Below are 23709 nucleotides of genomic sequence, written 5' to 3' on the forward strand. Positions count from 1 at the left end.
TATACAAAATAGGCACTAACTGTATGGTCCCATAGCCAAAGGCTAGTGCCGATTCCATTGGGAGTATACATAGCTGAGTTATCCGCGTGTGGACGGCTCCGCGATTGGCACGCCACTTATGAAACCCGTTTTTCTTTTTTAATTTAGTAGAGCGGTATTGTAGTTTACACTTGATACTATTGGTCCGAATAATCCTTCGGCATTCTGAGCGAGCGATGCATCCAAATTTAAAGGGGACAGAAGTATGCTTTCAGTTGACAGTCGTGCACCTGTTTTCCTTTGCAACAATGTATGCATTTTCTCTGCAGAATGACATGCAGTCTGGAGCCAGCCTCTTATGGTGATGATGGCGAGGCCGGCGAGAGCATCTTTGCAACTATGGAAAATACGCCGCCATCACCCTCAGGTGTTGAAAGTCCCATGGATTCCCCACAGGAGCTATCGATGCCAGCAACGCCGCCACCATTGGCAAAACGGCCACCGGAAACCGGTAAACAAGAGGCTGCACCAAAGCATAAAAAAGGGAAAAACAACGACAACTTTGAAGAGCAGCTGTTGTGCAAACTCGACAGCAAAATGGCAGAAAATGAGGCATTTGGAATATCCGTTGGCCTCAGCTTAAGGCACGAACACACTAGCGGCGCCGCGCTCTGCCGCGCGCCGCTCGCGAGACGCCGCTTTTCTCTCTCTCTCTCCCGCCGAGCGTCGAGGAATTTCTGCCGCCGACTCAATCGCTCCTTGCGCTATTTCTGCCGCCGCCGCCCAAGCAAAGCGCCAATCAGCGACGTGCGTGGTAGTCGCCATAGCAACGCACGGAGATTTTTTTTTTTTCCGGCTGTCATTTTTCTCACGTCGTTTTTTGAAGCACGCACCATGGACACCGAACGCTTTTTAGAGGAGATTAGACTCTACCCTTTCTTATACGACAAACCGATGCCTGATTACAAAGATAAGGAAGCAAAAATGAACAGATGGGATCGTATGGGATCTACACTCTTAAAAAAAAGTTCGTAAAAACCTAGTAACTGGAAGGAAAATGTTAGTAACAGCCACTGTTACTAACTCTCTGAGACAGTTACTAACCTTTTACAAACTTGAAAGCAACAGGCGTGTTGTTACTACCCAAACCGCCTAGTTACTAACTCGAGTTAGTAACAAAAAGCTACCTTGCTTATAACCCTTCACAGTGCTGCAAAAACACGCATTCACTCACTGAGTGAAAGATTTTAATAAATTTTGCCATTTATCCCCTCGTACCTTCTCAAACCCTTCCCGTATATTCACTTTTTTTTATCATAGGTTGAATGCATATAATTTATACGGCCAACATTTTTAGAGGAATTGATATTTGAGTCTAACTGCATGTCACCCGAAATTTTATGCTGTCGTGTTTATCTTTGTTCCTCTGGATACGACGCTCTTCTTCGGACCATGGGCCCCTGGGTTTGAACCCCACTATGCCCAGAAATTTGTTTTTTTTTTTCTTTTGAGCCAAAATAGCCTTAGATGATTTATCGAACTGAAAAGTTACCGTCAGCGTGCCGCGGCGTCGGGCAAAGCACAAGTGAAGCGAGAAATTATGTCGTGATGACGTCACTATTGATGTTACGTCATAAATCGCCAAAATATGTGACGCCGTTATGCCGTTATCACGTCCCGTTACAAAATAACGTCATCACACGACATTGTAGCTTGGTCAAAGGTAGATCTATCACGGATGATGTGCAAAACCATGCACGTTAGGTGCAGAAGCTTTCGGAGGGATCAATACGACGACGGAGATGAACAAGATGATGGCTTTCGTCTTCGACTCGTCTTACGTGAAAGCACATGAGACCCTATGAGTTTTTTTTTCTTCTTCTTCTCTGCATTTATCCACTTTTCTTTCCTCCAACACCTTGCTAGGGAACGCATGGTGGTGTATACGTCATTGCTAGGCGAGTTTATGCTGCAAACACTGCCTGCGCTGAACTCGCTACTGCGCCCTGTGCACATTTTCTCGTCCTTCGTTTAGTAAGGCGTTGTTTCACCATAATGAGCTTAATGAGGAGCCCGTGAATTACAAAAAAAATTGTGACGTGTTCACTTTCGCGCCACGATGTGTTTCACGAAGTGAAACAATGAAATCGTTTCGATTGATAAGTTGCTCTCTGAGAACCTTAATGTCGTAATTTCACTATTAAGAGTCTACTAAAAGAGAAAATTTTGATCACTGTTCCATTTTTAAATTTTGCGCCGCAAAGTCCACGTATATATTTTGTACTTTCGCGTGAATGATAAACGATATTCTCAATTAAACTTGGTAAGTAATACCGATGGCCCCCTCAGTGGAGAATGTACTTCATTTTCACTGATTACGAACTACATAGGACTTCGTAGACGCGATCAAACTCTATCACGTCAAGGCGTTTGGTTCGGGAACTTCAGGTGTTTTCTCTTCGCACTTCCTTTTTGCGGGTCTTCTCGTGGCAAGCGCGCCGATTTTGGAAATTCACTAATGAGATAAAATTGTTGTTATCCTTAATGGCCCTTTAACGTATAAGCTATATGCTTCGTTCACGGCGGCTCATAACAGCGATAGGCAGGCGCAGCGGTTATCACTTTTGCTCTCGCAACCACCAGGTGCGTCGTCGCAGAGCCACAGCCATCGTCGCAGAGCGGCCGCGGTGGCAGAACGTTCGGTCAAATACAGGGGTCGTTTGCGCGCGGAACATTAGGGAGCACTGTATTCAAGGTGCGTAAGCGGGCACGCCACTTAAACTTTTTTCTTATTTCGCGGGCATCTGCAATAATCAGAGAACAGCAATACTTCAAGCACAATAAGTTAGAAACAGTCAAATGGGATGTTTCACAAACCGATCAACTACATCTTATTTAAAACTTTTTCGGCCAGCTTCATTGCCTCAAAAGCTGATACATAATTCTTGCCTAATTAATCAGTGTTAAATGAAGCAACGAAATAGCGCAATATTCTCCATGCAATAACCACAAGCATTATTTTGGTTGTATTGTGATAGTCTGTATGCAATTTTTTGTTACTTTTTCTGGCTAAATTTAGCTTGGGCATGTATGCAATTATGAAACTGCATTCACTGTGCATCTTATATTTCTGCTTCAAGTTCTGAAATAACAGTTGACTAGTATTGCAGTCCTCACTTAAAGCAAGTTTACTTTACATTAGTTTTGTTGTAGCTGGCATGACACTTTATGAAAACGTTCATGTCCACAATGTGATATAATGCTTCTTGAAATTTTCTATGAGAGGACTACAAAATGTTTATAGATAGAAATAATGAACGTGGTGAACTGATTATGAATGTACAACATTAAACCCTGGCACTCATATCAAAATGTCTTCTGCCTAAATTTTTCCTCCAGTTGGATATGTATCAAACTGTGGCAAGTAATGTGTAGGTAGTATATAACAAATAAACATGATTTTAAATTAATAAGTTTATTGTCATTGCAAGCATTTTGCGTACAGTGAGGAAGGAAGGAAGCAACCAAAGGTAGAAGGCAGGGAGGTTAACCAGAAAGACATCAGGTAAGCTACCTTACACTGGGGAATTAGGGAAGGGGACAAGAAAGATGAGAAAGAGAGAAGAAAAAGAAAAAGGAAAAGACAGACAGTCAATTCACTGTGGCGTGTAGAACTCTACCGCAAGTCAGAGGCATTCACACAAACTCGTAGTCCTCAAAAAACATAAGAGGGCTTTCACTGTCTTGTGGGCTGTCGAGGGATGTGGACGGTGCTGTATTAGCACCTGCACAGAAAGAGGCCGATCATTCAGTCGCCGCAATGCGTTGGCAAGTACTTGTCTCTCTGAGGTCAATCGAGAACAGCAGGTGTTCAATATTTTCATCAGTGTTGCAAACATCGCATGCTGCACTATCAGTCATTCCGATTAACGTGGTACAAGCTTTCGTGAAAGCAAGTCCCAGTCAAAAACGATAGAGAAGCGAAGTGTCACGTCGATGTAGGCCGGGTGCAGGTCAGAGTTGTAGTGAAGGGTCATGTTCATGTAGTCTGGTACGTCGTATGCTTGGTGTGTTCCACTCAGTCAATGTGAGACTGCGAGCCAGTTGGCGAATTTGCCTCGCAGCGTCCGCTCTTGAAAGCGGAATCAAAACACTGTTTACTTCCTGATCTGATGTGTGAGCAGCATGATCTGCAGAATCATTTCCATTGCTGCCACAATGCCCAGGTAACCACTGAAAGTCGATGTCGTGGCCTTTTTGTATTAAGAGGTGCTGAAGTTTCACGGTTCGATAAGTCAACTGCCCGTGGCATCCGCGTCGGTGAACTGATGGCACGCACTGTAACGCTGGTTTTGAGTCAGAAAACACGGCCCATTTACTTGGTCTTTCTTCAAAATTGACGAGTTCTAGTGCACTGCGCAAAGCCTCGAGTTCTGCCGCCGTGAACATCGTCGCATGCGAAGTCTTAAAACGCAGAGTTACCTCTTGTAATGGTATAACCACTGCTCCACATGAACTAGACGATGTAGACGTGCCATCTCTGTAGATGTGCACGTGGTTACTGCAGGTCTGGTCCAGTACTAATAGACTCAGTTGTTTTAGGGCATGTGTCGGTAGGTCAGATTTTCTCCGCATTCCTGGGCTCATTAAGTAAACTCGTGGCCGACTCAAGCCCCAAGGAGGAAGCAGTGGCTTTGATGCAGGTGCATACGCCTCAGTAAATGATGAGCATTGCTTGCAGACAGTGGCACCGTATGTCGTGCGGGGCCTTTCAGCAGCGAGGCTCCCCGGGTGGTGGGAAGGGGTCCTGGTATAATGCCTGTGGTGCATACGCGTTGTCTCGGTAATATTATGTGTCTTGATTTAGTGATCTCGGGCAATGACAATGGTTTCAGCTGTTGAAACACTGCAGGGTAATCCAAGGCATATCTTGAGTGCTTGGGCTTGAATGCTCTGAATTTTATGCAGGTTAGTCTTGCCTGTGTTAGATATTGTAATTAAACTCTACCATAAGAATCCGATAAACTGCACCCTGTACAGTTGTAGCATGGACGGTACGGGCACTCCCCATTTCTCTTCTGCAAGGAATTTGAACATGTGAATGTTGCGATCAACTGCTTCTTCACATAGTTCGCGTTCGGAGTCCACAACAGGTTTCTGTCTATTATGACTCCTAAGAATCTGTGGCTTCTGCTGAACGATATGTGTTCTCCGTTAATCGAGATGCTGTAAGCAGGCATCGGTTTCCGCGTGAATGCTACCACTGCACATTTTCCGCAGGACACCTCGAGACCTTGTTTACGAACGTAGCATGACGTCGTTGTGGCAGTTTTCTGAAGGCAGTCTCGAAGCTGTAGCCTTGTCACACCTGATGAAGTCAGCGTAGATAGAAAATTCTTCAGTGGTTGGTAGGTGCTCGACTAGTCCACTGAGGGTTATATTGCGAAGTGTAAGGCTTAGCACTCCTCCTTGAGGGACTCCTCGGCTACTGCAATACTCAGGTGTTGGGCCATTCACCATCGTCACGTAGAATGATCTCAGCTGTAAGTAGCTGTACACCCACACATATACCTTTCCACCAAGACCTACTGTTTCCAAAGCACTAAGGATGGCTTCATGGGCGACATTGTCTTAAGCTCCCTTAACGTCTAGAAACAGGGCAGCACACAGTTTCTTAGAGGCTTTCTGGTGTTCAACATATGTCACCAGATTAACAACATTGTCAATTGATGAATGGCCGTGCCTGAATCCAGTCATGGATACTAGATAAATTTCATAGTGCTCTAAATACCACTTCATTTGTGTTAAAGTAATTCTTTCCACTGTTGTTCCCACACAACTGATAAGCACAATATGACGGTATGAGGCAATATCCACGAGATTCACCAGCTTTGAGAAGCGGAATGAGGCGACTTGACTTCCATGCTTGGTAAACCATACCAGTCTGCCAGGAGTCATCGTATAGGCATAAGAGTGCCTTCCGAGATTCGTCTCCAAGGTTACAAAGGGTACACAATGCAGTCAGGTCCGGGTGCTGAAGAACGTCTGCACAGTGCCAGTGCCACTTCTACCTCATCCATAGAAAGTGGGCATTCTATGCGGGGATCACGTGAGAGAAGCGGGTTGTCGAGTATTGCTATTCTTGTTTTCATGAAATTGGACTTGACGGCGATTCTTCGACAGAAGGATTCTGCGAGGTCAATCTATCTACATTGTAGGTGAAGTGCCAGAGATGTGAATGGGTCTCGCTGACCAAAGGTTGTGCTAAGAGCCCGGACAGTTCTCCATATCAGAAATAGGGGCTTTTCACGGATCCGACGACTCGCAGAAGGATGCCCAACGTCACCAAGCCAGTTTATTCATGTGCCGTCGTATTTTCTTTTGAGTGCATCTAGTTAGCCTACGATAGAGGCGAAAATGCTGTAGGCCCGTGTGCTCAGATTTGCGTGCACCTTAAAGAACCCCAGGTGGTCAAAATTTCTAGAGTCCTCCACTACCGCGTCTCTCATAATCATATGGTGGTTTTGGGTCGTTAAACGCCACATATATATCAAATCGTCTAGCCAGCCTCTAATCATCCATGCACTTTGTCCGTATGTATCTACGTTCTGCACGACGATGTATTGCATGTAGTTTCTCAAGCTTTTGAGCTTGCATACGATGAGTGTTGCGAGTTCAACCAGTCAGCATTACTTCAGGCCTTAACACAAGTCGAGAATCAAAGTAGAGGTCGAGAATCTGTGATGATGCAAGGTTTGTCGGTTTGACAAGTTTCTGTTCTGATGTTTTCTCGACGACATAGCACCAACGATGTCTGTCAAACATTGTATTCCCGAGCACATTCACAAGACAAAACACATCTCCACAATATATGTACAGCTCTGAGATCTGTCCAAAACTAGGTAGTATGGCTTTCTGCAGAATGACCACATCTTTGACTTTGTACGTTATCTGATCGACAGTCACAGAATTAACTTTCCACACAGGAACGCCGGGTGAGAAAACTTCAGCCATGCAAGGGGGCAAATCTTTCTCTTTTAAAGGCCTGGCTTTAGTTGTCTGAATAGAGTTGTGAAACTCTGAATTACAGAGTTCATAGCTCTGTAATAACTGGTGTCGCCCCGCAATTGTCTTACAAATATTCCTGAAATTTTGGTTACGCACAGCAATGGATTTGAGATACTGATGTTTGGCCTCATAGCGCATACACCAGTATTGCTTCAGTGGGCCAAGTTCATTGATTAGTCTTGGATAATGCACCAGGAAATGAAGTTTCGGAATTACGTGGCCAGGGTACAGAATCTCAAAAGAAGATGAAAAGTAACGAATGTCATCCTGCAGACATGCAAGGTGGTCATGTGGAAGGCTGTCAGCAAATATGAGGTCAACAATCCTTTTGAAAAGCAAGTACACTTCCCAGTGCTCGTTGAGTTCCGGAACAATGTCTCCAATCATAAGGGACAAAAACCTAAACAGGCACCACTTCTGCGATGCAGTGCCCTTATATGGAGTTTTCGAAGTAAGAAAGTGTTTTTCGACAGCTTGTGGTTTGTTTTTCTTGTCATGTGCACCAAAACTGAATGCTGTGATGCAATCTAGGTCTGAATATCTAATAACATTGGTACTGATGAGGCCTTGCAAAACATGCTTTAAAACGTGAGGTATGCTTCCCTCAAGCACATCGTGCATCAGGTCCGGCGGTAGCTGCAGTGTTGCATCAAAGTACCAAATGTTTAAAAGGGGCGATTCACCTTTCACACCATAAAGTGCAGTGCTTAGTGGCTGGTTCACCCTAGCACCTTCAATGTGAGTTTCATGCAAACTCTTGTTTCGAATTCGCACATCCATTTCATGGAATACAGAGCTAAAAGTTGCATATGGTGCAGTGCAAAACCTGCACGGGCGCCCTCTGTTAAAACAACAGGTAAATCCACCCAGCCTATTCATAGAAAGGTTGTCGCCACTAAATGCAACGAGAATTGCTCTGACTTTAGCAGTAGCTGAATTTATGTGCACTGTAAAGCCGGTTGCTTCCAATCTCACAATGTCTGAAACAACAGGTTCCAAGATTGCCTTCATGCCATGCTTGTCAACAAGCCTGTATGGCGCAACAAGAGCTACATGTATGGAGCGTAGCTGTGACCTGTGACGAGCATGTAGGTTGAGCACACTAAAGTACACAACAATTACTTTATGAATGCCTCGTTTTGACCCCAAGGGGTTCACAATCTCGAGCTCATCGCTGTAAAGAACAAGAAACAGAGTGTATTGTGCCCCGTTCTCCAGAAGTGCCGACAGTTTTTCCTTGAAGAATACACCATCAAAAAAACTTCGGAGAACTGGTGATGGCTGCCCAATTGTGAAGCTTTGGTCTAAACGTTCACGAAAAGTCTCGGACAACATCAGGTTTTGGAGGACACGAGGTATAGGCACATACTGAAATGTCTCGCCAACAGCAAGAATGTGCTCCTCGGGTTTGACATAAGGAAGATGTTCCTTTGCGAAATTTTCCCGGAGTGACTTCGTGCTGGCACTTTGGAACACATCTTCCAGAAAGTCACAAGCAAGCAACTTTTGCACATCTTCTCCAGCAGAATCTAAGGGGATGTTTTGTTGTATTTGAGAAGCAAATGCCTTCATTATGTCAAAAAAGGTGTCCTTGAAATCGGCAAAAATGCTCTCTGTTATAGAGTGCGGCAGCTTGTGCACTTCAGCTACGCGAAAAAAAAGTAAACACATCTGCTTCTTGACTTTTAGTGTGAAGTCGTGAATAGAGCTAGAAGAACCGTGTGCAGTCACAGTGCAGGTACTTTCTTGTCCGTTGCTCGTATCTTCGGCAAATGAGCTCGAAGAAGGCAATTCTGCGTCGTCGAAAGCAGTGACATCTGTTGTAGCATCCAGCCGCGGTGTAACACTTCCTGCAGCGTTCCCCTGTTGAGGCTCGTCGAGCTCCACGTAGCTTCTATGGCAGCGGTAAATGTGTCTCCGGTACGATTCGAACTCGTGATATGTCTTTGCACACCCTTGCACACCACACATGACAGAAAAATCCGTATCGTGGCGATGATCTCTGATGTGCCATATGACCTTGCAAAACTTTGCCGACGAAAACGGGCACCGTGGGCACGTATGCATGGCGTGAATTTGTTTCACTCACACAAACTACGGCGATTCATTCCCGCAGAACAATCTGCGCGCACTGGGCCCGAAACTAGAGGAGCACAGCACAATAAAACGTCAGCCACGGCAACTAGCTTGAGCATACCATCACAGCAACAGCAACATTCCAAGACAAATACGATGATGAAGGAGATCGGCTCTACTAAGGAATTACTAAAAAATATGTGCTAATTTTATGTTGCGCTGCCTTCATTTCTTTTAAAGGCACATGCAGTTGGCGTAACTAAACTCTTCAACGTCAGAAATATCTTTTTATTATCAAATAAAAAAAAACTGCAGGTAGCGCGCACTACTACCTCTGAAGCCTTTCTAGAACTAGAGTAAAGAGGTAAAAGAACGAGGTGTTTATTTCTCCATCGCTGTGTGCCACTGTAGTACAAGCCAAGACAAGCACGTAAGCCGTTCGCCTCTTTCGCGCCTTGCTGAACTTGCCGTAGGACTGCTTCTCCGTTTGTGTGCTTTTTTCTTTTTGCTGCCGTGAAAATGTCGACACCGATTCAATGCTTGGTGTCATGGAAGGAGCGCAAGAAGATTATCTCCATTAACGGACACACCATGGAAGATGTCTTGGCTGCCGTGAAGGCTACAGATTTTGGAGATGTCGCGTCAACCGGCAGAATAGAGGTACGTTCTGGAAGTGCCTTTTGTTTTCTTCGCTCATACATTGCTCATACATGGCATTGCTGAGTAACCCAGGGGACCCATCTGCAATAGCGCGCGAATAGGAGAACAATACATGGCATTGCTGAGTAACCCAGGGGACCCATCTGCAATAGCGCGCGAATAGGAGAACAAAGAAGGAAAGTGTGTCCCAACTTGGGAGGCAGTCTTTTTTTTTTACTTGAGGAGCTGCAATATTTTTGTCGTATATAGTGTACCTTTGTTAAGCACTTAATGAAAGCATAAATGTGGCGGTCGTGTTTCAGCGCCGGTGCTCGTTCACGCAAGTAATTAGCACTGGCCTTATGTGCGTAAAGATAAACACCAAGGTAAAATACATAGTGTGTCACGTGTGATGTGTCAATTCGAAGGAAGTGGTGACGTAAACCAAATGAAAAAAATCGGATGCCTTTATTTGAATAGAACCTAAGTGTTTCATTTGTGTGAGCACCAGAAGCCACTCCAACAGTTCAGTCAGGGATAGTAGGTTGTGGTATGCTGGCCTTGTCAGTGCACAAATGGCTAAAGGGATTTGGATGAACCAATGCCACCAAGAAACGTGATAATGGGAAGCATGAATGTAGGGTGTAGTTGTAGCTTCTGTATTAGCTGCTGTGGCCACACTGTTACTGTGCACTTAATAAAGTGCTAAGCCCCTGGCTGTATTTACTTCCACTAAAATGACGTCCCTTTTCCGTTTTGTAATGCAGCTGTAACGACAAGAAATAATGCCAGCCTTTTTGCTACTATGTTATCTATGTTACATTGGAGAAAGGGTCACTTTTGGCACAGTGAAAAATGCCAAAATGTTACTGTTACTGCGAAATGTTATGATGAATACCTTGCAACACTAGAGAATGCAAAGCATAAAATAAACTGAAATTTCATTGAATATAATAGGCTGCTCACAAGAAATGATCCTGCAGAGTATCAGCCATGCTTGCATCAAAGTAGTTATTGGCAGTAAAATCATAAGACGAAGAAAAGAAAACATGAGGACGAGTGCTGACAACGTATGGCAAAATTGCTGCTCCCGACACAAGTGTTTAATTAATTTGCATCTTCTCGAAGCCACCTATTCATTCACCACTCAGCCTGTCCCACATACATTTTGCCCACGGTGCAAGAATACTTCAGGTGAACGAACGTTGCGAAGCGAGCGCTTGGCGGGGAGGTACCGATTATGTTCTCGTTTGCGGCATGCCGATAGATGGCTCGACAGACTGAGGACCATGGCGGGCTGTTGGCAAAATCCGCAAAGCACATCCAGCACGTGGGCGGTGGGTCCCAATCTGAGAAAACTGGCCTATCGCACGATATCAACCACGCGACACCCATAGAGCGGCACCACTGAAAAGGGGGGTGATAAGGGAACGGGGTTGATGGCGGCGCGAAGTTGTTGTGGCGACAATAAATGAGCGCCGTTACTTTCTTACGTCACGGGGTTTTCCTACACCCAGATGGGGGGGGGGGGAGAGAAGCCGGGGCAAAATTTGTAGCGCCATCTCTCGGGCCTCTTGCGAACCAGAACATTATCAGGCAGCGAATAGTCCCGGCGTTCACTCACCTAGAATATTCTTGCACCGTGATCTTGCCGCATCAGCATTGAATTTCTTAGATGCTGCCTGTAGCACACATGGTCTTTTTCTTGAAACAAGTGGCACTGCCTCTTACCTTTTGTTCAGGAAGTGATGTATAACCAGCTTCAAGGGTGCTGAAAAACACCATGTGAGCACTAGTGTGTCCAGCTGTCATTTTTATTTGATGCGACACACTATGGAAAGAAGGAATGACAGTAGTATTACTAATTCTGCATCATGCTCATGCACCACCATCAGTAGAACTTCAAGCAGCGACACGAGCAGATGACATGCAAAACCAGCAGTAATTAGTCTCAATTTAGCTTGGAAAGCTGGGCCACACCCTGTGTGTGCAGGAACGAAATACTGCATTCCACATGGCAGATGGTTCACTAGCTCCTTTTGCTCTCAAAAGGGCAACAAGCTCTATGAGAGGGTGAATACTCCTAGCTAACACAGCTGGTGAAGAAGTGCATAACAAGGTCAAGAAATCTTATGCTACTTTTTGACAAAAGATCATTTGTTAGTGTGAACAAATTCCGAGCGATTTCGAATGTTCTGATGATGCTTTGTGCTTCTTAATGCTTCCCCATTGTAGACGTAAATATCGCTAGAAGATCGACCACATTCCGAACATGTGAACCACTTATAAACCAACCGATTCTCCAGAAAGTCACCGAGAACTGGTGCCGAGCCTGAGTCAATACATGTGTTTTTGGCACATTATAGGCACTGCCAGCTGTATAGGAAAAGCACAGATGGAAATCAAGCAACTGGAAACAAGCAATGAAACTCCAGCCTTCCATGCTGGCCTCCTCGTGCGCCCCTCGCATTTCTTCATCTTTCAATGTTTCTCTGTCTCCTCTTCACAAACATTGCACTTGTCGTTCCTGAAAGCCTCATTCATAGCAGAGCCTGTTGCTCTTTGAGTTCACTTATTTGAAGAAGAAAAAAAGTATCGAACTGTCCATCATTCAAAATTCATTATACCACACTCGCACACACAAGACGCAGCCCTGCTTTTCGAGACTGACTACTGCTGGTTTTCTGCATCATCTGCTCATGTCGTACTGAAGTTCATCTGACAAGCTGCAGTCAGTCCCGACATCCATAGGGTGTAGTGTCGAATCAAGGAGGCTGGCAGACGTGCTACTGCTCACATGTGCTCTCAGTGCCCACGAAACAGGTGGTACGTGTTGCCTAGTGAACAAAAAGAGAAGAGGATGTGCTGCTTGTTCCAAAAACACACAAAGTCTGCCACATGCATCGTCTATAAAATTCGATGTTCATAATGAATTACATACAGCGCGATATGGACTTTTTTATGCAAAACCAACTAGCCCAAAGCTTCACTCGATGTTCATGCAGCAAGATGTATGTGGGATTTGCTATTCAGTTGACATTCAGCGCCTATCCTCATGTTTTTTTTTTTTTTCTTCGTCCTGTGTTTGCGCTGTTAATTTATCTGATACAGTTGATATTCAGCGTCTATCCTCATGTTTTCTTTCTTCGTCCTGTGGTTGCGCTGTTAATTTATCTCGTACACGCGCCAACTAGCCTGTCTTTTGCCACTTGAAAGTAAAACTGGTATGTGTAAATAAACATGACAGGGACATGGAAAGAATGAACAAGAACAGTTTGCCACTTGTTCACTTCATGCATACAAATTGCACCTGTGTGGCTAGCATAGTAATGTCTTTGAAATAATACTGACAGCTGAAAGTTTTATTATTTGTTGCCCACGGTAATTGTGTTTGTATAAGCATTAAATTTCTTTCAGGTTTACAATGCACAATTTGAAGCTTATGTCGACCCTCCAGGGAACCATGTCTTTTGTGATGGGAGCAAAATTAGAATAATCACTGATGAGGCCATGCCTCATGCTTGCAGGTGAGTAGCTCAACTTCGAATTGTTGCACCAAACTGAAAGCCTGCTGATTTTTATCCTGTTTTCAGCACAAATGAACTGCTTGTGGTTTCTCCCGAGTTGGAGCCATCAACTACTCAACCTTTTCACGGAAGTGATTATAGACTGCCACCCCTTCCCTTAGACCTAAAAGTTGCCATTGGCAATACAGAACTCGGAAAAGTTTCGAGTCGGACAAAATCAAGGATTGTGTCTTGGTTAAGCCACCATTTGATGAACTTCACTGTGTAAGTGCCTCCGTACTCTCCTGTATATTATTGAATACCGGCTGAACATTTGTTGCTTTCATAGATACCCAGGAAGGCGGCTCTATGAGGCTGCTTCAAAGGCACTCGTTGTTGAATACCCTGTCCTTAGAGACACAATTGGTACTGGTTGGGTAAGTGAAATTTTTTACGATTTGGACATATCGCAATATCCACAGAAAATGTTTGGCAGATTATGATAATGCTATCAGTTGGAAAGAAAAAGGGACTGGAAAAGAAAACGGTGAAACATATAAGATTGTTTGAATAACTATATTCTTTGCATTCTCGAGACATCATATCGGACCGGCACGGTGATATTAAAATTGTATATTGTGTGTGCTGCATGCTAATTAGTAACAATCTGGTGTCACGCGGAATGCACTATTTTACGTGCAATTTTCGAACCTGGCTTGTGGCATGTTTTGTCACTTCTAGAACTAAGGAGTAGCTGGTGCCTCATTTGTGCACCAACATCTGCTTTCATGGCAATAAAAAAAAAAAGCAAAATGTATGTGAATGGGAAAACTAGGAATAAAGAACGAAAACAAACATTTGAGAGCTACAAGGCTAAACATAGAATGTAGCACAAGCAAGTAACAAGTCCTTTTATCTGAGGGCGGAGGGGGGGTGAAGGAGCACAAGTGCACATTAGAATCGGGGTTTGCACTATTTTTTTTTTTTCATGTAAATGTTGTGTGCGTTGGAGTTGGGTAAGTCGGTAAGCTAATGTATGGGTCATTGTATGGGTCATTCAACGCCAACTTGTACGAGCCTTGGCGCTCAACCATCTGCGATATCAACAATGGACCATCCATATAAAGCAAGAAGTGGCCCGCCGAAATATTTTTGGGTGAAAAAAGGTCCTCAGGATCAATAAACAAAGTTCTTCACTGACTGACTGGGAGCAGCAAGCCACACATGAAGTTTTTTCGGAAAGCTTGAAACTTTAGCTTGTAACACGCGTAGTGAAAAAATCTGGTCTTTCCAAATTAAGTTAGGACAAAATTTTTCCTATAGAATGATTGTAGGCTTTTTACTAAAAATAGGTTTAACAAACTTTTATGTTTGCATGGGTTTTTATGTTACCTTAAATATGGACACAATTTTTAATGTTTGGGATTTTTTTACAAACAGACTACATTTAGTGATATGCAATATTTTGTATTGTTTGAGTGTCAGAAACTTTTACTGTCACACAAAAAATAGTTTGAGACACATATACTGTCAAATGGCTTGCAAAGCTGGCGACAAAGTTGCATAAAAGGTAATTTTTGCTCTAGTTTAGTCGTAAATTTTACACTGAGGTTGTTCTAGTAAAATTATGCTAAATAGCATATTTACTAGCAACATCAATTATCTATTCGTGGAGACAGTTTTATCAAATTACTTTTTGTTTTAAGAAAGTTAAATATTTGTGAAGTGTACTACTGGTTCTTGCACGTGTTCTGTCATCGAAGAAATGCGTCTAGCAGTAAGTAAAACATACGTTGGCTCAAGTTCTGCAGCGGAACATCTAGACTACATAATCGCATAATCATCGTTGCATTGTTGTCTGTGCTTACTGTAATGTTTTATATTGAGTATTAGCCTTGGTCAGTGAGAAATGCGAGCCCTACTGGAGTGTGTTTAACCTCGTACGGCTTCCATTGATGGCCCGCATTGTCTGATTACATAAGGGGTAATTAACACTCATGTGTGTGATACTTTGTTACCTACACATTTAATTAAATGTGGGAAAAGAAAAAGATATTTGTTGCTTGAATATACCAGATAAGTTGCACTTATGAACACACACAATCCTATACAAGTGATGATGTTTGACCAGTGCCATAGGTTGGTGCAAAATTATGTGTCCTTGATATAGCAACATATATTTTTATGAACCGTAGTGTTCTTCCCACTTTTAAGTGTGAAGAACACTCTATTGTTGTGGTTGCAGATTGCAGCTTCATTTGCATCGGATGAAGGATCCTGCAGATGCTTAAAAGTTTTTTTTATAACTTGACACATGCCTAAATTAGGCTCAGGGCTCTTTAACGAGATATCATGCTTGCGATAGTTCTGCTTGCGAATGTTTCTGCTTGCGAATGTATCATGCTTGCGAATGTTTGCGATAGTTCTAGGAGCACCTGACAGCAGGCCTGCTGTGGCGAAGCATGAAGATACAGACGTGCGAGAGATAATTGAAGCTGATGCTATCTTTCGCAAAGGTGACACGTGCGTAAGTGCACCGTCAGTTGACCTGTTAGATCGGGAAAGTGGCTAGTGGATAGACTGGTGGCACCACTGTGCACGGATATATAGCTTGGCGTTTCCTGAAAATAAAAATTGTTGAAGCTAGCGCATTGTGTTGTCCACTCCCTCATGTCCCTGTCTCTTAGCGCTCAATATGTCGTCAAGTTCTATTTACCAGCAAGCCCAAAAAATGGCACTATCAAAATACAATACGCTTTGAAATATTTTAGATCACGTGCACACAAAATTTAAAAATGAAATTTTGAACTCAATTTTCTCCTCTATCAATACACCTATGATGGTGAAATAAATTACGCTATAGAACTCTGAGCACAATTTATCAATCTTAACAAATTCATTGTTTCTCTTTTGTGTCCCTTTAATGTGTTGCACCTAACATCATGTTTCTTTTTATCTCAAATATTTGTTTATGTAGCATGAACTTCAATGAGACCACTACGTAATCTCTATGTAAATAGTCTTCCAAAGTCCAATATGCTTATTTGCAGGACTCTTGGAAAGTATCCATCCAGTATAAATTCGGGTACATGCGAAGAACTCTCAGTACTCTGCCTGCTGTGCAGGAAGCCAAGGAGGTCTATGGAAAACGGAAACCTCAAGATAGTGCCATTGCTGCACAAACTAAACGGCAACGCCGCGTGGTAGCAATTTCTGTTTTTAAGTTCATTTCAATGTTTTACAAGTAACATTTGCATGTGGCTTAGCTCGCTAATAACAGTCTACGGCTTCATCATCGCTTGAGTAAGTGAAATGTTTTGGCACTAAAACGGCACTCCGCATGAGCTGTCTTTTTCTGCTTCAACAAGCCCCATTTTAAAAAAAATAAAAAATGTGGGGGGGGGGTTAATGACATAACTAGGTAGCATCATGTTGCCTTAATTCCAGGAAGACTATGGTTGCCTTATACAAGTGTTCGTTCTACTTTTTTTTTTTACCCTGTTAGACAACAAGCATCCCATATGATGACCACGATGAAGGTGTTTTAGTGGGACACTTGGAATTCATGTCCAAAGAGATGTCGAAGCGTGCTCCGGACCTCCAGAAATTGAGCGAATCGATGAAGCAGACACGCTCTTCTAGGAGGTCGTGGATGAAAGATACAGTGCCTACAACAGCTGAGATACTTGAAAAGTATCCCGCTTTAGGAAATGTTGAGATGGTCAGTATCATGTGAATGCAGCATCTGCATTGCATGCTTTCACTTACGATATTTACCAGCTGTCTTTTTGAAACTTGAATAGGTTTTCAAAAGTAGCTTGTGAACAGGTTAGTGGGTCTTTAGCTGTACTACATTGAAGCAGGCATTGCTTGCACAACAGTGCTATGGTCAAGTTTTTAAGGAATTATTCATTCATTCTTTACTGACTTAAAGCCTCATTTTTATGTTAAATGCATGCAGGGAAGCAAGAGGCTGTCTGCTTAGCTATTTCGAGCATATTTCTGCTTCCCAGACCACTGGCTCCAAATCTGTTTTAAAATTTAAGTATGTTCACACTCTAACAAAGTTTACCAAAAAGCGTCCCGTGGATGGTTCGATACGATCATTATACAGTCCCAAATCCTTGACTACCAGGCTTATGAAAGCAGTAGAATACTAGCACGAAAACACATGGAGAAAAGAGTGGACGACACACTGCACTTCTCGCAACATAGTTTATTGCTGCAGCTGTAACATGCGCTTAAATACATGTAGGTGCAACTCCTCAAGTATATAATTAAAATTATGTTACACACCTTCGTGTTTTTTTAATTAGGTGTATGTTACGGCTGCAGCAATAAACTATGTTGTAACAAGTGCAGTGTGCCGTTCACTCTTCTTCTGTCCATGTGTTCTCGCGCTAGTATTCTACTGTCATGAATATCCAACAAGCCTAAGCCGCTACCAGTGTTATGAAAGCACTTGACACTAACTCCTGGCTTTTTTATTTATTTTTTGTTTGTTTGACAAAGCATTTTTAATTGATTTCATTTCAGTGGGCAAACACTGGCCGACATGTAAAATAATAACATGTTTATGCCACCATTCCACAATAGCAATAGCAAAACAGATTGCAGTAAATGACTTGTGCATTGAGACAACTTTGTCTGCTTAGTTTTATATATTTGCTTTTGCATTTATTTTTCTTTTTTTACTCATGATGGCTGTCAGCTACAACAGAAATTTTCGAGAATGTCTTATGATGTTGCCAAAAAAAAAATAATTTTGGGTAGCAGATGGCACATAGTGTTGATAATTTGAATCATCATCATCAGCCTGATTACGTCCACTGCAGGACAAAGGCCTGCAGTGGAGTCAATATTTGAGTCAATTTTTTTTTTCGTGCTCAAATTCAGACAAATCTGAAAATGCATCAAGGTATATTGGGCATTGTCCATTCGCATTCACTCTGACGTAAGCACTGAAATGATGCCATAAACTGCATTTGAATCATTTTTTTTTAGGTTAGTATCATTCTGACAACAACTACACCTGCAGAAGCAAATAAACTTGTTTTTGATAAAATAAGCCACTTCGCGATATAAAAATTTTTTAATGTGTTCAGCCAAAAAAAATTGGGACCTGCTCTGTAAATATCTAGATACACCCATGTGTGTTTTTGTTTTCTCTACGACGAATTGACTGCCAAGTGTCTTTTTGACCTTCATTTCATTTATATGTTAGCTGGAAACTTGTTGCCCAGATTTGTAATTGCAAATTAATTTAAATATACTTCTATGATTATAGCTTCATGAAGAATTTACAGCAATAACAAGCATCCAGATGGAAAAAAAGCTGTTGGAATTTTTCAACAACTTTGGACCCAGGATTCTGGAGCTACTGAAAACTCGCCATTCAACAAAGGACCTGGTGAAGGAGCTCGAGAAGGAGCTTGAAAAACTGGAAGGCAATAGCCGTAAATGTAAGTATGTAAAGTATGTTCAGTCATTCTAGGTTCTCTTTGTATTACTGTTGTGATATTGCTGTGTGATTGTGATATTATTGCTGTGATATTGCAATAACAATCCTTTTCCAGATCGATTTGCAGTTGCCTTAATAGAACTCCTCCCACTGCTGCTGAAAGAGAAGCCGAAATTTCTGAGGGGCCCTGTAAGTAACTTTACGTTTCATTTAGTAAAGTAAAGCATATTGAAAAGGAAACGGCACAATTTTTTTGCACAGAAACAATGGTAAAGTGAAAAATAAAAACTTTTGACATAAATTTCATTGCACCCTAAAAGTTTATATGTTAAGAAAAACCCTATTATAATAAACACTAAAGCGTGACATGACCTTTTGGAATGACCATGCCTGCTTCTTTAGAAATGAGCATTTCTTCTGCATCTGTTTGTCGCAGAGGGAATTGTCATTTCTAGATGAGCACGTGTGCTTATGCCAGAAGGTCATGTCGTGCTTTAGCGTTTCCGTTGATAAATTTTCTCTTAGTATATTGCAATGCATATTATCTTGATGTATTCGGGTCTCACCCGCAATGTTTGTTTACAAGACTCCACTCAGACCACGGCGTGGTGTGTTGGAAGCCTCACGATTGTGTTAGATGATTCCGTTATGATTGCGCGCCGGACGCCAATACAGTCGACGTCCGATTTCCCGGACCCTCAAGGGACCACGAAAACGTCCGCAAAAACGAATGCACGTGAAAATGCACCTTTTCTTGTAGGTATTTTTCGCTGACTGAGAGGGTAATGACCGGAGTACAAGATTTCCATTGCAATTCAGCCAATACATCGTTTAGGTGGCTCTGAAAATAGCCGTTTATTTATAAAAAAAATCTGACGTGGCCTGCGCTACCTCATAGGTCAGCACTTGGGCGCGAAGTAGTCGCCTATTTTCTTTTGCACGACGTTCCTCTTGCCCGCGATCATGTCTGCCTCAATTTCAGTCAACGTCATGTTGCTGCTGTACATTGATGATAGTGTCATCAGTGCTCACGTCAACTCCGAGCTCGTTGGCTGGGTAGGTGATGGCTCTTCGTTCACGGTGTCAGAGTCGTCGGAATCCTCCGTAACTTGACGAATGATTTCGTGATCGGTTAAGTCCGCACATAGCTCAAGGTCTTTGTCAGCGTCGGCGAAGCCCTCAAAGGTTATCCCAGCTGGAATCGACACGCCGGCAGGGCGCAGGACGAAGGAGCAGTTGGTGCCATCGCTGTAAATGGTGAATCCGCTAGACGAAAAGTGCAGCACGAAACGGCTAGGAACTCGATGGATGCTGGAGGTCGGGAAACGTGATCACTGAAGATAGCGCGCAGCAGCAAACGATCAACCGCAGGCACGACTGCAGAGCTGACAAAACAACACGTGAACGAACTCAGCGAGGTTTGGCTTGGCTAAGCCGCGGCTAGCAATAGATTGACACATGCGGTTTCGAGGTTACGGCAGCCGCGGCGCGGTGCGGGAGTTGGCAACGGTGCGAGTATGGCGGGTTCGAGGATATAAAAACAAACAAAATGGCGGCGTCAATGGTAACTTTCGGTCGGCGGTTAACAGTAAAAAGTACGGGAAATTGGATGCCAAAGGCTATAAGCGTCCGGAATTTCGGACTTTTTAATACATTGACTCTATGGGGAACTTGACGGTGCCGCAGATGAGTCCGGGAAATCGGGCATGTCCGGAATTTTGGGCGTCCGGGAAATCCGACGTCGACTGTAGTCTTGCTTCGTTGAGTGATTACGCGGCCACCATTGATAATGCTGGAATCTTTGATCGCACATGTATAAAAACAAGCACGCTTTACCACCTGTCAGAGGACCAATGGACATCGCTTTGTTCGCCACTAACAGTGCAATGTACAGATGGGCCACGTCTGCGTATAGCGCGTGAGCAGCCGGCCTTGCTTTGCGGCACGACACCTTGTGTGGTCATTGCGGGTTGTGATGTCGCGTGCACAGGAGCATGCACAGCTTTACAGACATGCGGGCCTGTTTTGCACAGGTGAGAATGGTGGAAAGTGTACCTGTTTAGCCAAAGATTCGCGATCCCTCAGGGCACTTTCGTCACATCTATTTCATAAAACAAAGGGCATTTTGATGGATATAGCGAGCCTGCACCAATGATGCAAGCTTTGTGGCTTTTTTGAGGCATGCGATTATATGTAGATATGATGATGCCAACAGCTGCGGAAAAAAAAAAGTCTAGACGGCCACAGAATCAAAACGATCACAAAGAGTGCGTTGTTTTGCAGCGTGTGTTATCAGTCGAAACGCGCCTCTTCTTATGCAATAGATATGACCAAAGTGCCTTGAGCGAGCGCGGATTTTTGGTTAAACAAGCACACCTGCCAACGTTGTCACCCGTGCAGAGCAGGCCTGCACGTTTGTAAGGCCGCGCATGCTCCTGTGCACGCGGCGTCACAACCTACAACGGCCGCAAGGTGTCTTGCCACAGAGCAACGCCGGCTGCTCGTGCACTATACGCAGACGTGACTGCGGCTGTACATTATTTGCAAAGTGTCTTTTCCTTTCGCGGCCACAAGTTCAGCGAAATAAAGATTTAATCTTCGGCAGCCCGACTGCTTGCTTCGTCCGGATCATGACTCTGTGACAATATATACGTTTCATGTGCAATGAAATTTGAGTCACGAGTCAACTCTCATTTGTGTTGTTTCTTTTATTATTCGTTGTCACCATTTGAAAAAAATTTGCTCTTTTCCATTTTTTAGCATTTTGATTCTGCTAATGGCTAATACTAATGTTTAACTTTACAGGACATCTACCCTGCTCTTTGTTTTGAGGGAACAAGTATCAGAGAGGCCGAAGAAATGACCGTAGTGTTTGAGGCATTCAACATTCATGTCGTCGATGTTATAGCCGGCATGACGGCTATCATGGAACTGTATTGGGTACTGGACATCATGTACTCGGAGAGTAACAAAAACACCTTAACGCTCCTCGAGTACTTTTGTGGACTACCAAGTGTGCCCAGAGCACCACTACTTTTAAGGACGATTTCGTCGATCAAGAGCTGATCTGACAGCAATGTGCAATAAGCAGAGCTTATATAATAAAGATTGAAGTGTGTGTATCAAATGCTGAAAGTTATGTATTTATGGCATGTTAGATGATGAAACTTGTGGTTTTCGTCATGTCTGCAGAAAGCCTTTCACCAACAACATGCACAAGAAATCTAGTTGTAGAGCCGCACTTCACCTATATTTGGGATCCTCTCATTATCTGAGGTTTCCTGCACTTTACCGTGCAACTAAAGCAGTCGGAGAGTGATTAGCGATTAGTATGTTACTGAAGTTTCTAAGTTCGTAATGTTTTTATCAAGTAGTGTGGGACGTGTTACGATTTGCACTTAGTAAGTGGTTAGGACCAATTACTAACTGGTTGCTAAGAGGGTAGTGTTTGGTACAAACATGCTGCTTGCTTTATTTACTAAGAGGGTAGTATCTGTTACTAAGAGGCTGCTTGCTTCAGTTACTAAGAGGGTAGTATGTGTTACTAACATGCTGCTTGCTGCAGTTACTAAGAGGGTAGTATCTGTTACTAACAGACTTCTTGCTGCAGTTACTAAGAGGGTAGTATCTATTACTAAGATACTGCTTGCTTCAGTTACTAAGAGGGTACTATCTGTTACGAGCATGCTGCTTGCTGCAGTTACTAAGAAGGTAGTATTTGTTACTAACAGACTGCTTGCTGTAGTTACTAAAATAGTAGAACCTGTTACTAAGAGGGTAGTATCTGTTACTAAGGTACTGCTTTCTTCTGTTACTAAGAGGGTAGTATCTGTTACTAACATGCTGCTTGATTCAGTTACTAAGGGGGTAGTACTTGTTACTAACACGCTGCTTGCTTCAGTTACTAAGAGGGTAGTATATGTTACTAAGATGCTGCAACTTCTGTTACTAAGAGGGTAGCACCTGTTACTAAGATGGTAGTATCCGTTACTAACATACTTGCTTAGTAGCGGTTACTAAGCCTCTTGTTACTAACTCCAGTTACTAAGAGGGTAGTAACATATGTGACAAGCACTTAGTAAGTGAAACTTAGTAAGTATTACAACCCTTTTTTTAAGAGTGTATGTTTGGATTGACAGGTAAGTGGCGATTGCGTGGCTCATTGCATGTTGAGCGCGAATGAATTGTATGTTTTATTCACTCACTTGTGCAGGAACACAGGCCATGCTGAAGTTTAAAAATATTAGAGACAGGTGGATGAAGCTCGTGTCGGGAGTCGAGGCGAACACTCGGAGCGGGGCGCCAGGCAATAATGGCAAAATTAAGTGGCCCCTGTTCTCAATTATTGACAGCATGCTGAGGCAGACACCTAACTATGCGGAAAAGTAAGTGATCAATGACGTGCCGTTTCATATTGCAGCGCACGCAGGATACCTGTTTCATGCCTTCAGTATCTCTGTACCTCCAAAGCGGATGGACCCAATATCTTCGCGGCGCATTTCGAAGGCGGCGACGCTGAAGCAACAGCAGACACGCCATCACGGTAACGTTGAGCGTTGCGCAGAGATCGTCGCCGCCTGCCATTGTTCGCACGATTGCACCGTAAAGTCGGAGAGCTCAGAACCAACGCTTCCTAGTACAGGAGGCGTTGTCAGAACAGACAGCGAAAAAAGCGCGCGAAATCTCGCGAGCTGCGAGACCGCTCGAGAATGTTGTCACGTGACTCACGCAGATGTCGCCAGCGTGCCGCTTTTCACCGCTCGGCAGCGAAGACGCGCGTCATGCCGCGGCGGCACGCTTCCCGCTAGTGTGCTCGTACCCTTAAGCCCCAACTCCACGCACGCGTTCGCGCGCGAGATTCCACGCGCTCACGCGCCTATGCGCTACCACGTGACGGCCGGAGACGGCGCGCCAGGCGAAGCGCGCGCGTTCGGAAAGATCTGGCTATGCCAGGTATTTTTACACGCGTCGGAAGTTGCT

At 43.6% G+C, this 23709-nt stretch overlaps 2 protein-coding genes across 4 annotated transcripts in view; one reads left to right on the forward strand and one right to left on the reverse strand.

The window, feature by feature from the left end:
- Positions 1 to 23709, reverse strand: part of LOC119170717 (E3 ubiquitin-protein ligase RNF19A) — a 280047-nt gene that overhangs the window by 65792 nt on the left and 190546 nt on the right. The window lies entirely within an intron of this gene.
- LOC119182067 (uncharacterized) lies at positions 1550 to 21856 on the forward strand. The gene is made up of 8 exons (XM_037433201.2): positions 1550 to 9783; positions 13180 to 13289; positions 13356 to 13553; positions 13618 to 13705; positions 16774 to 16989; positions 18556 to 18730; positions 18845 to 18918; positions 21535 to 21856. The coding sequence occupies exons 1-8, from the start codon at positions 9643 to 9645 to the stop codon at positions 21793 to 21795; spliced, it is 1263 nt and encodes a 420-aa protein (XP_037289098.1). The 5' UTR covers positions 1550 to 9642; the 3' UTR covers positions 21796 to 21856.

This window comes from Rhipicephalus microplus, chromosome 2 (genome assembly GCF_043290135.1).
Source record: "Rhipicephalus microplus isolate Deutch F79 chromosome 2, USDA_Rmic, whole genome shotgun sequence".
NCBI classification, from domain to species: domain Eukaryota; kingdom Metazoa; phylum Arthropoda; class Arachnida; order Ixodida; family Ixodidae; genus Rhipicephalus; species Rhipicephalus microplus.

Coding starts and splice junctions, on each gene's coding strand:
- LOC119182067 (XM_037433201.2), top strand. CDS start 9,643: ATGTCGACACCGATTCAATGCTTGGTGTCATGGAAGGAGCGCAAGAAG. Junction 13,554..13,617: donor CATTTGATGAACTTCACTGT/GTAAGTGCCTCC, acceptor TTGCTTTCATAG/ATACCCAGGAAGGCGGCTCT. Junction 18,731..18,844: donor GGAAGGCAATAGCCGTAAAT/GTAAGTATGTAA, acceptor ATCCTTTTCCAG/ATCGATTTGCAGTTGCCTTA.